A 16,511-nucleotide genomic window follows, 5' to 3' on the forward strand; every position below is an offset into this window, starting at 1 on the left:
ATGTGTTGTGTTGTGTGTCACGTCACATGTGTATTCATACCTCCAGAGTAAGTTGACCTCAGTATTTGTCCAGCTCTTCCATATTTCTGATGACCAACACTTTGGCTTGTTCCGGTGTTCCATTGAGTTTAATGAATACTTTGCAGTTGGTGGTCCATGTATTTTGAATTTTTCCCTGTTTCTTCAAGTAACGTGCTTTCCTGGCAATGTCCGCATTTCTTTTTATCAGATGTTCGTTCATGAAGACATCGGATCCTTTCAGTTTCTTTCCTTGTTTTAACAGTGCTGTTTTCTGTTTTCTGTTTGCAAATCTCACAATGATGGCTGGTTTGTCACTGTCATTTTTTCGGGGTAGAGGGTGGCAAGCCTCAATGTTGTTATAATCCACTTCCACACCTTTGGACCGTAGAAAGGTAACCACTTGATGCTCCGTGGAGTTGACATCTTCCTCTCCTGGCCCTCCTACATTGTCAGTGGCGACCGCCCGGGCGTATGACCGGGGTTTGATGCGAAGCCCCGTGATGATAACATCGTTCATCCGGGTGTACTGCTCCAAATCCGCCACTCTGTTCTCCAGGTACGCCAGCCGCCGATCCTTCTCGGCGTTCTGGATGCGGAGAGCCTTAACTTCCTCGACCAGGTCCAGGATGGCTTTCTGCTGCAGTTTGACAGTAGAAATCTCCTCTGTCATAAACTCCAGCGACTTCTTAATATCGTCTCCTTCCTCGGCTGACAGAACTTTTTTCGGGCCCATGCTGAGAGACGCTCTTGTAGCTTTGCCGTGACGACCGGCTAGCTAGTTGATGCTAGCGTCCTAATCATTTACAAGGAGAAACACAATTGAAATAAACTAAATTTAATAAACAATGACAGAAAAAAAGAGAAAAACTGAAATGAAAAGTGAATACCCTGATTAAGACTTTTGTGTTAAATGAATTTGTGGAACACAAAATTGCAGAGGTAGAAATACTGTGTGGTTACTAAACATCTGTCTAGATAATCTAACATGACCCAGTCTGGAAACAGTCTGGTTGAGGTGACAGACAGGAAGAGGAAGTCTATCAAAATATGTGAATCTGAGTTGTTTGTTGTAAATATGTGCAGGATGCTGCAAGAACCTGAAGCTCGAGGGCTTCAGCATCTATGAAGGAGGGATTTTTTGTTGGAATTCAGGAATTAATAACATTTCTTGCTTGACTACGATCAGCAAATTGACTTTAATCAATCTGAAATCAGATTTTTTTTCCTTTTCCTTTCAATAAAGTTTGTTACATTGAGCCAACCCAGCTGAAATCAGAGAAATCAGTTGGGGTTATGGTTAAAAGAAGCCAGATGTGATGTGAACCAATGTAATATTCTGACTGAGAGACAATCTCAATACATATAGTCTAAAATGACTCTAGTTTTTATTAGCTTTATCTAGAGCAGTGGTTCTCGAACTGTGGTACGCGTACCTCCTCTAGTGATTAAAATCGATTCTTGGTTGAATAGCACGAAATCGATTCATTCAAATCCTGAATCGATTTTTAAATATAAATTTATTTTGCCAGAATCTCAGGTTATATCTTGCAAAATTTCAACAACCACCAAAGACGTAAACACAAAGAGCGGACCCACCGACGCATCAGAATCAGTGAGATGTCGGCTTTCTCACCCAAAGGCACGTACACGGACACGCCGTCGGGGCTGAACACTCTTTGTGTTTACGTCTTTTTTTGTGCTAGATTCTGAAGCTGCAGGTTTTGTCTCTTTCCAACCAAAACTGACTTGAACCAGAAGCAGAAGAAGATCCAAACTACGCTTCACATTTCTCTTCACATAAACATTGTCATAAATTCGCTCTTACTTTTGCTGTTTTGCCTCCACCACGGTAAAATCACACTTCATGCACAGCTCTCTCTCCCTCTCTCTCAGTGTACTTCAAGAACAGTTTCCCATCTAAAAATCCCTGTTTTCTGCATTATTCACTTGCTTATTACCCAACAGTCGACTGTTAAGTACAGTGCTGTCGGGCGGTGTTTTTCTTTTTCTTTTTTCTTTAACAGACTTCCAACAAGACAGTCGCATTTCTGATGTTCAATACTAAACTTTTTAAATTAGGCAAAATTACAAAATGCTTAGCTGTGTCTCTAATAAAACCTCTGTCACTTTGCTCTGCTTTACTTAAGCAGCATCAGGTAATGTTCATATGTTGATTAATGGTTTTCTTCCGTTTTTGTTCTATTGCTGAATATTTTTAAGGCTATCTGCTACAATAACCCAGGCCAGGAAAATCTCCATCATGTTTTTCTGTTTTATCCTCAGTTACTTTGACACAAAGGAATCTGCTGTGATGCTTACACCTTTGATAAAGTCTCATAAGCATCAGCTTTCTTTTTATAGATATAAAAATATGGATATGTACTGATACGTGATCAGAATTATAATATTTCTGACTGTCTGGTGCAAAATTTCCCCGATTCAAATGAATAGAATTTAATAGAATCGTGGATCAAATCAAATTGATTCTAGAAATCAGTAAAGATACCCAGCCCTAGTTTTTTCCACTCAATATGTATTGAAATCTATTGAATTACTTTACAATGTTAGTAGCTACATCGATGGCCTGGCAGTTTGTTTGTTAGCAAACGTTAACTGTGGCTTTTAGATTAAAAATTGCGGTTCCATGGTGTAGTGATTAACACGTTTTCCTTACACGTGAAAAATTCCCAGATCAAGACCAAAGGGATTGAACAAAGTTCAACACATCCAAAATTTCTTTGGATTAATTGGCTAGAAGAAACCCAAAACCATAGTTGGCTGCAGTGGACATGTAAGTGAAGGGAGTGGAGTGAAGAAGTGGTGATTAGGGATGGCGCTAATGAGAGGCATGCAGGAAAAGAAGTGCAGAAAGGGTAAGGAGAAAGTATATTCATGGATGTAGTGAACCCTTGCAGTGAGTTGGTGTGACAGAGAAGGATGGTAGGGTGTGATGGAGGCAGATAGTCTGCTGTGGTGACCCTGAAAGAGACCAGGAATAAAAAAGTTCTGCTTTAAATGTAGCCTGGTCACAAAAGCTGAAATGATGAAGAATGATTAGAAAACGTTTGTGTTCAGTTCCTAACAGTTAATGAACAGAGAATACAGCATCACTTAAAAAGAGAAATAGAAGAAGATTATACCAGTGACAGGGGCGGAGCGTGGGGGTGGCTTACTGGGCTTAAGCCCGGGTTGTTTTGTCAGAAGCCCGGGGTATTTTGGAGTGCAATTTTTTCATAGTTAGATGCCTGGCTGACAACTGTATAAAACAAAAAGTACACACAATATTCGAAGCACATAGTGCACACTGTGGGAATTTATGACTGTGCATGAATCCCCCCTGATATTGGTATGATCCGAGCTCAGGCACTAAGCGACTGAGCGAGGGGGCGGGGCAGCTGCTGCCTGTGAGTGCGCTGTTGGAGAAACGGAGCCAGCCATACTAAGGAGAGCTTAAGTTTGACCAGGTACCAAAGCAAATCATTTGTACTGTACAAATAATGTAAATATGACGGTGCATCACGAAAGATTGATATCAAATTGATCACTTGACCAATATTACGTTACTTGCTCTTCAAGTGAATCAACAAATGGTGAAATGAAAAGCCGAACAAATGCTATTTTTTTTAGAGAGTCTTAGCTTACGTGTGTTTATTTCATATTTTCAGTTCTTACCCTCCCCGACTAAATCGGTTTAAGTTATGTACTGAAATATAAGAATGGACATTAGAGGCTTCTTTCAAAGAAAAAACTCAGGTAAATGTTATTTTATATATTATGCTTTGTATGTTGTTCAGTATATTTCTATGCAAAACAAGAGGGATTTGAGTACACAGCAGGATATTCACATTTGTAACCAGATATTTACATACACTTTAGGGAGAAAACATAAAACATTTTTACTGTACAACATCAATTTAGAGTAAACTTTTGTTTTAGATAAATATTGAAATATCTTTTGAATTAGTTAAATGTCAGAATAAAGAGAGAGAGATCTGTCTATTTATTATCACTTTCATGTAGGAGTACATATACACTAAGTTTATTGTTAATTAATAAGAAAACTCCAGACGATTCCATTCTGAGCTGAAGCTTCTGATAGGTTCGTAGAGTCCATGTGAGTAAATTGGTGGCACAGCTGTGGATGCATGTAAGGCAAAACACAGAGCCTGTTTCTTTGAAATGGGAACATCAAGAGATATCAACCAAAACGCCAGGAAAAGAATTGTGGAGCTCCATAAGTGTGGCTCAGTATGAATACAATTTGGTGCCATTTGCAATTAAGAAATACAGATAGTTTCTCTCTCTTAAAGTTAACAAATATGTTTTTTTATATTTATCAATCTAAAAAAAATAAACATTTAGTCTGATTTGATGTTACAATTAAAAAAGTGTTTTTGTTTTGATCTGAAGAGTAAATATCTGGTTTCAACTGTATATTTGATGACTGTCAGCACAAAGAGGGAGAGAGAGGAACAGAGAGGGAGAGAGAGGAGAATGAGGACAGAACAGAGGTGGAACAAGAGCAGGTGAGACACACATGTTAGTCAAATGGTTGTTTACCAAAAGTATCACCATATCATAGGTCCTCATGTATCTCGTACCTAGTGTTTCTTTTTAGGTTTGTTATATTTCAAGGCTAAATAATTATATAAGCTTTTCTCAATCTAAATAGTGGACTTTGGTAGAATTAAAAAATAAGTGTAGTGCAGGTCTATGATGATTTTTAGTGCTACTATCATCTAGTTCTGATTCTTGTTCTGTCTTGGTTAAGTCCTCAGTACTCCTGATTTTGAACTGTTGTAGTCCTGTTTTAATTCTGGATCAGTTCTGGGTCTGGTTGAATTGGGGTTTAGTCCTCGTGTCTTGATACAGCCCCGACCTTGTTCTGCCTTGCTGCTTAATTAAAAAACTAGTTTAAGGTGTCCTGCATATGTGATATATATTTTTCCCTATATGAAGTCATTCTTTTTTGAACAAAACTCAGAACAGAGCCAATTAATCTTTCAGTCATTTCTACCCCCCCCCCCCCCAAAAAAAAAAAAAAAAAGAAAAAGAAATAATCCCACATGCATACTACCCTTTAGGGCTAAGCCCCGGGTGTTTCAAATGTCTGGCTCCGCCTCTGACCAGTGATATCAAATGTCTCTTTCTTTTCTGCTCTAGTTCTATTGTCAGGGTTCCTGGGTCGTTGACCCAGTGATTTCTGTTTTGTCATGTTCAGTTTATTTTTTTTTGATTTTTTGATTTGATTTTTTTATTGATTAGCATTCAAATTCAAATCTCAGTGAAAACAGTGAAAAAACAAACAAACAAACAGTGAAAACAGAACAAAAATCTACCATAAAGAAAGAAAGCATGAGACAAGGCTAATCAAAAGGTATTGGCTGAAGCATTTGCTTATTACGCCAACCCTTTTCACAAAATATCTTTTTGTATGCAGCTCCTGTACACAGGGCTTGAAGAAAATAATAAAACAAAGCAAAAACCAAACAAACAAACAAACAAACAAAAAAAAAACAAAGGAAAAAAAAAAACTTTCCACCTTAGATAAGTAACTACATCAAAGCAAAAGAATCAAGAGGTTGTTTTTTTTTTTTTTTTCTTTCTCCTTTTTGCTCTTTTCATTCTTGATTTATATATTTTTCTAATACTCTATTTTTAAACATATTTTTAAACAAGGAAAATGAACTACACCTTTTTAAATCACTGTCATAACTATTCCACAGGTTAACTCCTCTAACAGAAACACATCTCTGCTTTATATTTGTCCTTATCTTGTTTTTTTTTAAAGAAATCTGTTCCCCTTAAGTCATATTGACTCTCTCTGACTTTGAACAGCTTCTGAGTACTGGGGCAAAGCAAGTTATTTTGTGCTTTATACATTATCTGTGCCATTTTATATTCAACTAAATCATAAAATTTCAGGGTATTCAGATTAATAAACAAAATGTTAGTTGGTTCTATATAGTTTGATTGGTTTATAATTCTTATAGCTCTTTTTTGTAACTTGAAAATAGGAAGAGTGTTCGTTTTATATGCATTACCCCATATCTCCAGACAGTAAGTCATATATGGAAGCAACAGAGTACAATAAAGTGTGTATAATGTTTTTTTGTTCAGGACATGCTTTGTTTTATAGAGAATAGCAATGGTTTTTGACATTTTTGTTTTCACGTGGTTTATATGAGACTTCCAACTCAGCTTATCATCAATGAATTTTCACATCTATGTTTTCCGTGTCAGCATACCGCCTGCGTATTGTGTTCCAGTTATTTCCATGTATCATTAGTCAGACTAAGTTCAGCTGCGTGCTCACCGGTTTCTAATCATTCATCACCCAGCGTGTATTTAAGTCCTCAGTTCCATCCGATCGGTGTCGTGTCATTGATGTTCATGTGATGTTCTGTTGTCGTTTCCGCCTGCGTTCAGCCAGCCATTCAGCCTTCCAGTCAGTTGTCCAGCCAGCCAGCCAGCCATTTTCTCCCTTTGTTCTGTTCATCCACTCCTCACAATAAATCTGCACCTACCTGCGAGTCCTGCGTTTGGGTTCCTTCTTCCTCGCCTCCACACGACGCCTGATATCTATGAAGTGTTTCTCTCGCTCTCTCTCTCCTCTCCCCCATGTGTGTGGAAAAACAATATGCTACTTCTGAACCTGCAACTGTTTGTGAGGCACTGAAAAAAACTGAAGTGAAAGAGAGAGTGTCAGCATTAAAGTTGGTGATGAGAACAAAAACCCACAAAGTTCAACAGTTCCTTTAACAAGGAGGTGGTTGGTGTTACTTTCACCTTCTACATTTCAACTTGCAGATTTGTCTGTGCATCATGAAGCCAAAGGGTAAAAATCTCATGAACTAATGATTCTGCAACACAGCTCTGGCAAGTGTTTATGTATCTAGAATGTGATAGACATAGAGCATGTAGAGATGGTCAATGGTCAGTTTTGACAAGTACCCAAGATGGCGCGGCCACGTCCAGACGCCTTCCTGACCGCTCCGCTCCGACTATCCACTTTTCTTGTTTTTTACTTATTTTTTGCTCTGGTTTACATCCCAAAATCCTCTAGTCTTATAGTATACGACAGCGGATCACTTGTAAACATCGGTGCCAAGGTTGCACATCTAATCTTGGACACTTTTAAACCTGACCCTTCCTGGCCGCCAGAGATTCTACGCGGCGCGGAGAACAACAAAGGACGGGCCGCTCATCCGAGGCGCAGAACAAAGAAGCGCCGGGGAAAACGCGCTGTTATTAGGAACAGACTGAGACAGCAGGCGCATCGCGCACCACTGCCCAGTATCCTACTGGCCAATGTACAATCCATGGAGAACAAGCTCGATGACCTAAGAGCAAGGGTCACCTTCCAACGTGACATGAGGGACTGCAACATTCTGTGCTTCACGGAGACATAGCTGTCCCCCACCGTGCCGGACCAGGCCGTAACTCCGTCGGATTCATTCTTTGTGCTCCGCGCGGACAGAACGGCAGAGTCGAACAAAACCAAAGGTGGGGGAGTGTGTTTCATGGTAAACAGAAAGTGGTGTGATGCCAGGAGCATTTCTACTCTCTCCAGCGCCTGCTCGCCACATCTGGAGTTCCTGAGGATTAAGTGCCGCCCTTTCTATCTGCCCCGTGAGTTCACCTCAGTCATCGCCACGGCGGTCTACATCCCACCCCAAGCGGACACAGGTATGGCTTTGTCCGAATTACATGATGTGCTGAGCTCGCTTCAAAACAAGGACCCGGGCGCAGCCCTCATTGTAGCAGGAGACTTTAACAAAGCGAACCTCAGACAAGTCATGCCAAACTTTTACCAGCATGTCTCGTGTCCAACGAGAGGGGATCGGATTTTGGATCACTGCTACACGCCATACAAGCAGGGCTACAAAGCTGTCTCACACCCGGTTTTTGGGAAGTCTGACCACAACGCCATCTTCCTCATTCCCCAGTATAAACAAAGCATACGGAGGGAAGACGTGACCACGAAGGAAGTAAAACGGTGGACTGCCCAATCAGAAGCTATGCTACAGGACGCACTCAACGACGTAGACTGGGACATGTTCAGAGCATGCGCAGTCGACATCAACGAATTTACGGAAGTAGCAGTATGCTTCGTCAATATGCTAGCGGAGGAGATTATCCCCACTGCGAGAGTCACCACATTCCCAAACCAGAAACCGTGGATGGACAGATCGATCCGCACTGCAGTAAACGCCAGGACCGCCTCCTACAACATGGGTCTCGCCACTGGCGATATGAGCGCCTACAAAGCGGCCTCATACGGCGTGCGGCGCACGGTGAGAAATGCCAAACGCAGGTACCGGGAACGTGTGGAGTCCCGCTTCCACCAGGGCGACACACGGAGTATGTGGCACGGACTACGCACCATTACGGACTACAAAGCCAGGGACACTGCGCCGATCAACGCCGACTCTGCATTCACCAACGAGCTGAATCGGTTCTACGCCCGTTTCGAGGTTAGCCAGGCGGCTAATGCTATCTACCGCCTGACTACCGAGGACAGTGACGTCATCAGCGAGAGACCGGTGACCAGCATCGCGGAGCATGACGTCCGAGCGGCACTGAGGAGAGTGAACACAAGGAAAGCGGCGGGGCCAGACGGTATCACCGGCCGTCTGCTGCGCTGACCAGCTAGCAGGTGTGTTCACTTACATCTTCAACGAGTCCCTGGCGAAGTCTGTGGTCCCCACATGCTTCAAAAGATCCACCATCATCCCTGTGCCCAAGAACAGCAAACCCTCATCCCTGAACGATTACCGGCCAGTTGCACTGACCTCGGTAGTAATGAAGGTGTTTGAGAGGCTGCTGAAGAACATCATCTCCTCCTCCATCCCAGACACCACAGATCCGCTGCAGTTCGCCTACAGATCCAACAGATCCACAGAGGATGCCATCGCCCACGTCCTACACACCACTCTCAGCCACGTGGACAAGAAACAGGGTAACTATGTGCGAATGCTGTTTGTTGATTACAGTTCAGCGTTTAACACAATGGTGCCCTGCAGACTGTTCACAAAGCTGAGGGATCTGGGACTTAACAGCCGTCTGTGTGCATGGGTGTTGGACTTCCTCACTGGCAGAACTCAGGTGGTGAGGGTGGGTAGATGTGTCTCTCCAACAGCATCACCATCAACACAGGAGCACCTCAGGGATGTGTCCTCTCGCCACTGCTCTACTCCCTCTACACTTCAGACTGTGTGGCCACCCATGGCTCCAACACCATTGTGAAGTTTGCTGACGACACAGTGGTGTTGGGTGCCATCTCCAACAACGATGAGGCGGCCTACATGGATGAAGTGAAGAATCTGGCATCGTGGTGCCAGGACAACCACCTCCAGCTGAACGTCAGCAAGACCAAGGAGCTGGTGGTGGACTTCAGAAGGGGTCAGCACAGAGACTACAAGCCCATTATCATCAATGGAGCTCCAGTGGAGAGGGTGCAGTCCTTCAAGTATCTTGGTGTCCACATCTCCTCAGACCTGACATGGGCTGCCCACATTCAGGTCCAGACCAAAAAGGCTAGGCAGCGCCTGTATCACCTACGACAACTGAAGAAGTTCAGGGTCTCTCCAAAGATCCTCAGGATTTTCTATACAGGCGCTGTGGAGAGCATCCTCACACAGAACATGACATCGTGGTTCGGGAACAGCTGTGTGAAGGACCAAAAAGCTCTCCAGAGAGTGATCCGTACAGCAGAACGGTGCTGCAGGATTGCTTTCCCCCCGCTTCAGGACACCTACACCAGGAGATGCCGGACTAGAGCAGCGCAGATACTGAAGGACCTGTCCCATCCTGGCAACAAACTTCAGGTCAAACAACACTGCAGCATCACTTAGAGTTAAAAACTGTCTAAATTCTTTCATCTTTAATAAAACGATCAGCATTGCTGCTTTACCAGGTGTAACTATGAAGTTTAACTTCCAGGCATCCATGAAAACTAAAGTTATTACATTTAACGGAGTTAGACGTTAGCAGGAAGCTAGCGGAAGTTAGCTCGCTAGTTTCGCTAGTTACCTAAGCATGATATAGCATGTTCTGACTGAGAGATTTCTGAAAAAAATCAAACGTACAGTTCTGCTATCACTTCCAACATAAATGAAGACAGGAAACTAAACAGCAGTGACGTTTGTAGGGTTACTGAAGTTGGGCTAGCTGGTATATAATGATGTGCTACGTGATCGCTAGCGACACAGCTATGTTAGCATAACATAAACAGTGAAGCTGGAGGACGAACACTAACACTTTTCCACTTATAAAAGTTAACGTGAAGGTTCTTCATGGTTAGAGACAAATGCAATCGCATGGCAGGATGTTGTAAACGGACCAAACTTCAGTCAGGAGAACAACTGAGATAATCCATCCACAATATGAGGTTAGTCATTAATAGACTGCAACAACATGGGAATAGAGCAGCTGCCAGAGAATTCAACATTAATGAATCAATGGTACAGAAGTGGAGGAAGCAAGAAGAATGAGTTTAATAAAGTTTGATTTATCTGACTGCTTTGTTTCGCTTAATGTGCCTTATAATCCCGTGCACCTTATGGTCCGAAAAATACATACTGCACACTGCAGTTTAATGTTGCAAAGCACCTCTTTTTAACTTCAGTGGATATTATACATGGTTATGCTCAGGATATGTCAGCCCATTTCTACTGGAAATGCCTTTTGGTTAAACTTTCAGCAAGGAATTTGCATTTGCACTGTTACATTTTTATAAAGCTTTAATGTACATAAAAACCAGCTTCTTGTTTAAGTGAAAATAAATGGAAGGTTGTCTTTTTGCGCTAGTAATGTTGTGGAGTTGTATTTTGTCTCGCATCAATTATATCGTCGGTTATATCGTTATCGCAAATTTTCAAATATATATCGTGATAAATATTTTTGGCCATATCGCCCTGCGCTATTGTCTATCCTGTAAAATAGTCAGATATCTACTCATATTAATGTACAGAATTCACCTGCTTGCTGCTACTACTGCACATTCACCCAGTGTATATACTATATGTGTATATGTATATATATATATATATATATATATATATATATATATATATATATATATGTTCTTCCTCTACACCCCCCCCCCCCCCCCCCCCCCCCAATTTTTGCACATGTCGAGGAGCGTGTCAGGCTACATTTCACTGTGTGTTATACTTGTATAACTATGCATGTGACAAATAATAAAGAACCTTGAACCTTGAACCTTGACAATGGCCAGAACCATAGGCACTAACTAATGGGTAGTACATTTATTCGGTTAATTCAATTTCCGTGTTATACATGTAGCACCAAATCACAACATTAGTCACCTCAAGGAGGTTTATATTGTAAGGTACAGACCCAACACCAAAACAGAGAAACCCCAACAATCAGATGACCCAATATGAGCAAGCACTTGGCAACAGAGGGAATAAAAAAAAATAAATCTCTTTTTAACAGTAAGAAATGTTAGCCAGAAATATATTCAGGGAGGGGCGGCCATCTGCCACAACCAGGTCAGGGTGAGATTAAAGGATGTCAGAGATGTGAAACCGAAAACCAAAAGAAATAGTTGTGACTTAGGTTGTGATGCTAAAGGATGTTTGCTGTGTTCCAAATCAAAATGCAGACAGAAAGTGACAAACCGAAATCTCTGTTGTCTCTCACAAACATGGTTTCGCCACATACATCGAAACACTACTCTAATGAAATTCCGCTCAACTATCACACAAATTGTGTAAAGAATGTATTAAATTAACTCTGTGAGACAATAATACTGATATAATTTCAAGAGATTGTCAATCTAAACCACAGAATTAACAACTCAAAGATTTTTGGCCCCGTGCTCCCAAGTTGTACCAGAGCAAATACAGCATGTCACATTCTCTTCGACTCTCTCTCTCTCTCTCTCTCTCACACACACACACACACACACACACACACACACACACACACACACAGAAACAAACTAAAGTATTGATCCTAGCATGCTAGTAATGATGTGATACCAATACCTGCATTGGTATCAATACGATTGATATTTGGATTGATCTTCTCATCTCTATTCTGGGGCTTGGGATTTTTCCCCGGTTGCTTTGTCAGACTGTTTTAATCTAAACTATAAAACCAAAGTGGTATTAGTCCTAAAAACTACATTTCCTTTAAGGGACCCAAACACTGTCTTCAATGGCTTAATGGCCTCTAAATGTCAACTTTAACCTGTCCAGAATGTACCTTCTGTAAGATCCAAGATAAATGATGGCACATACATTCAATGTACAAAGTCTTCTTTACTTGACAGACCCAAATTCTCAATAGATATGATGATTGACTACAGCTGTTTTCAGGATAAAAATTAATTCTTTAACAGTGCTCACTGGATTGACAAATATTTACGACAATCACAAAGTCCAGGGAACTCAGTGACGTGTGATTTTCCGAGGCTGATCCTGATATTTTCATTTTTAAAATGTTTGGTAAAATATGCGATCATCTTGACATGATGAGTTGAAGAGTAAATTGAACCCTGAGGCAGTGATACGTTATAAAGTTTTGATCCTACCTAAGCGCTGCATAGTGCATCTTTCCACACACCAAAGCTGTTCTAATGATTGCAAACGAACAAAGGGCCAGCATGAAGATTTTATTTTTTTTGTTTGACAAGAAGTCATTTAATTATCGTTTGACAAAATCATACTGTGAGTCCAGAGAGTCAGAAACTTAATTTAATCTTGTGTTGCATCTTCACAATGAAAATATAGAATGACTGAGCCACACACAGGGAATATGGTTGCTACTTGTTTACTGAACTTTTGCAGTCACATGTTCACAGCAACACAGGGTCCGTCTACTTCCTATGACACAAGTCTTCTACCATCCATGACATTTACTCCACACAGCCCCCAATACCACCCCTTCTAGCATTATCAGTATAACAACCTGCCTCAGTACTACATGGAAGCTCCTGTCAGGCATCATATCAGCTAAGATGAACAGGCACATGGGTCAATACATGAGCGGGACACAGAAAGGAATTGGCAAGAATACCAGCTACTGGTAGACAGAACAGTCAGCCGAGACTGCAAGACCAGACTGACCAACCTGTGCACTGCCTGGATTGATTACAAGAAGGCCTATGACTCAATGGCTGGAGGGTTTCACCCCAAGTCCAGCACCCTGAGGCTGTACGCTAAGCGGAAGGAAGGGGGCCGGGGACTGGTGAGTGTCAGCACCACAGTCCAGGATGAGACAACGAACATCCAAGAATACATTGGGAAGACGGCCCCAACTGACCGAGTGCTCAGTGAAAACCTCAGGCAGCAGAAACCCAAGAAAGAGGAGGGAGATGAGAAACCATCATGGAAGGACAGGCCCCTGCACGGTATGTACCACCGGCAGATGGAGGAGGTGGCTGATATCCAGAAATCCTACCAGTGGCTGGACAAAGCTGGACTGAAAGACAGCACAGAGGCACTAATCATGGCAGCACAAGAACAAGCTCTGAGCACAAGATCCATAGAGGCTGGGGTCTATCACACCAGGCAAGACCCCAGGTGCAGGCTGTGTAAAGATGCCCCAGAGACAATCCAGCACATAACAGCAGGGTGCAAGATGCTAGCAGGCAAGGCATACATGGAACGCCATAACCAAGTGGCCGACATAGTGTACAGGAACATCTGTGCCGAGTATAACCTGGAAGTCCCGAGGTCAAAATGGGAGATGCCCCCAAGGGTGGTGGAGAATGACCGAGCTAAGATCCTGTGGGACTTCCAGATACAGACGGACAAAATGGTGGTGGCTAAACAACCGGACATAGTGGTGGTAGACAAACAGAAGAAGACGGCCGTAGTGATCGATGTAGCGGTTCCGAATGACAGCAATATCAGGAAGAAGGAACACGAGAAGCTGGAGAAATACCAAGGGCTCAGAGAAGAGCTCGAGAGGATGTGGAAGGTGAAGGTAACGGTGGTCCCCGTGGTAATCGGAGCACTAGGTGTGGTGACTCCCAAGCTAGGCGAGTGGCTCCAGCAGATCCCGGGAATAACATCGGAGATCTCTGTCCAGAAGAGCGCAGTCCTGGGAACAGCTAAGATACTGCGCAGGACCCTCAAGCTCCCAGGCCTCTGGTAGAGGACCCGAGCTTGAAGGATAAACCGCCCGCAGGGGCGTGCTGGGTGTTTTTTTATGTGTGTGTGTATGTATGTGTTTTACATATTTTTATGATAGCGTTTATGATAGCATGCCCAAGCTTGCTAGCTTGTAACGAGGACATTTTTTCTTCACATTTTTTAATTCACTGTTTCATATACCACCACAGAAAATTACCTTCAATAAGATTTAAAAACATTTTGCCACATGGTGCATGAGTCGTGTCCATGAGCCTTGGGTTAGAGGACAAAACCGCATATCATATTTGTTTAGGGGGGGGGGGTTCAGTTTGACATCAACCAGACCATTAACTGAATGCTTCTAAAATAAAATTTAGTTAAAGTTTTTACTTTTCTGTTTTCTTTTTTTGACTTCAATCAGTAAAATCTACTATCCTCTAAAACTTCAGTTTCCACAAATTAAAAATGATTTGGAGTTTCAGTATATTTTCTATGTTTCTGCATAAGATTACTACAATACTACATAACAGGCACGTGCAGGGGGGGGGGGGGGGGCGCTAGAGGGGCTTGAGCACCCGCCCCTTTCCTGATGGGTGCCCAAAGTGCACTTTTGTTGAGGCAACTTTTTCAAAAGAAAATTATTATTATTATTTTTTTAATGTGTGTGTGCGTGCAGAGTCCTGTCTGTGCCCCTCAACAATAATATTTAACTATTAATCACAGTTTTGCTAAATAAAAGGATCTGGCTTGCATCAGTCACATGATCACATTTAACCAATGATCGCCCTTGACGGCAGAACGCGCTGGTTACGAGCTGGGAACGAGCTCACAAAGAGCACGCGCATTTGTTGCGGTCCGGAGCTGTAGGAGAAACACAAGTTAACTCAGAAACACAGACTGATGCGACAAAACCAGTAAGTAGGTGTACAGCGTACACTGTAGTGTATAGCACCCAGGAGTATTAGCTTATTATGTACACGTTGGTAAGCTGTCTTGTTGCAACTGACGAACTGAAACAAACGAGCGTGCTGTGTGTGCAACAGCGCGACAAACATTACCTGTCCTTGTATTAACTGCACAAGTAGTGCTGGTCATAGCTGCTGGCTACCTGTGTAAGGCTGTCATGGGTCTGTAGCTCTGTCACCGTTTTAGGGAACATATTTAGTTTTAAAGTAAGTTACAGGGCTTTTCCTGCCTTTCTGGAGGGATTATATTTCACTAAAAAACGATCTAATATGCATGTCCACATAATTATGCATTATTATAATATTTTAAAAAACACACGCTGTATTTTAAAAAACATACATTAAGAAGCAGATTATATTAGATTTATATTTTAAATAAGACTAAATTTGAATTTTACAGCAGTAAAATGATTGCATCTCTACAGTTTAAAAATGTAATAAGAGTGGATAGTAAAACAAATGGAATCATCATAAATACATTATTTCATATTTATTACTTCCCCCTCCTCATTGCTTTATTATTGTAGCTCTAGTAATAAATATGTAAGGATTCTGGATCAGCACAGTGATGCCCATAGTATATACAGTATTCTGAAGAAGGTCTAAAATGTCATTGTGTGTGTGTGCATGTGTGTGTTTTATTTAGATGGATTTTTAAAAAAAATATTACTCATGATATAACATTGTCCAGACATGCCTGGTAAGGACATGAGGAGGAAACAGTAGGAGCTGTGTGAGGCTACTAAAGGCAGTGCTATAACATTTTTCTGTCATCATTTAGATTAAGTGCAAGAGTTGTTAGGTGTGGATAATTAAATTATAGTTTATTGCAATAGCAAGTTGTGCCTTGTTCTCAGATGGACAGCAAGTGGAGAGTGATATATGAAATGATGGGATAGAAGGAAGAAGAGAAGCAAAGAGTGATTCACAGGCAGAGCCTAAATTATTTCTCACAGTTTTTTGTGTCCTTATGGTTCCAAGCGCTGTCACCAATCTTTGCATTTTGTTATTATCTCATGATACTTGTTTAATCAGCTACCATCTCTCCTATGGACTTTTTAATGTCTACAGTCTCAGATCAGCACAGCCCTGCCCTCCAGCACTATCAGCAGCAGGAGCAGCAGAAACCCCTCAACAGCAACATTGTACTGTGACTGTAGCTCAGGTGGCAGAGCAGGTCAGCCACTCATCAGAAGGTCGGTGGTTCGATCCCAGGCTGCCTCCTGGCTGCATGCCAAATATCCTTGGGCAAGATACTAACCCCATGTTTGCCTACTGGTGGTGGTCAGAGGGCATGGTGGCGCCAGTGTCCGGCAGCCTTGCCTCTGTCAGTGCGCCCCAGGGTGGCTGTGGCTACAATGTAGCTTGCTATTGTCTGTGTGTGAATGGGTGAATAACTGAATGTAGTGTAAAG

At 42.1% G+C, this 16,511-nt stretch overlaps 1 protein-coding gene across 1 annotated transcript; it reads right to left on the reverse strand.

Annotated features, from left to right (window-relative positions):
- LOC146689322 (uncharacterized) lies at positions 1-775 on the reverse strand. Its single transcript, XM_085437434.1, has one exon. The coding sequence runs from the start codon at positions 752-754 to the stop codon at positions 59-61; it is 696 nt and encodes a 231-aa protein (XP_085293560.1). The 5' UTR covers positions 755-775; the 3' UTR covers positions 1-58.
- Positions 776-16,511: the final 15,736 nt, after the last annotated feature.

Source organism: Copadichromis virginalis, linkage group LG17 (assembly GCF_057382275.1).
Source record: "Copadichromis virginalis isolate Kocher_CV1m ecotype Utaka linkage group LG17, C_Virginalis_male_GT1.1, whole genome shotgun sequence".
Classification (NCBI taxonomy): Eukaryota; Metazoa; Chordata; class Actinopteri; order Cichliformes; family Cichlidae; genus Copadichromis; species Copadichromis virginalis.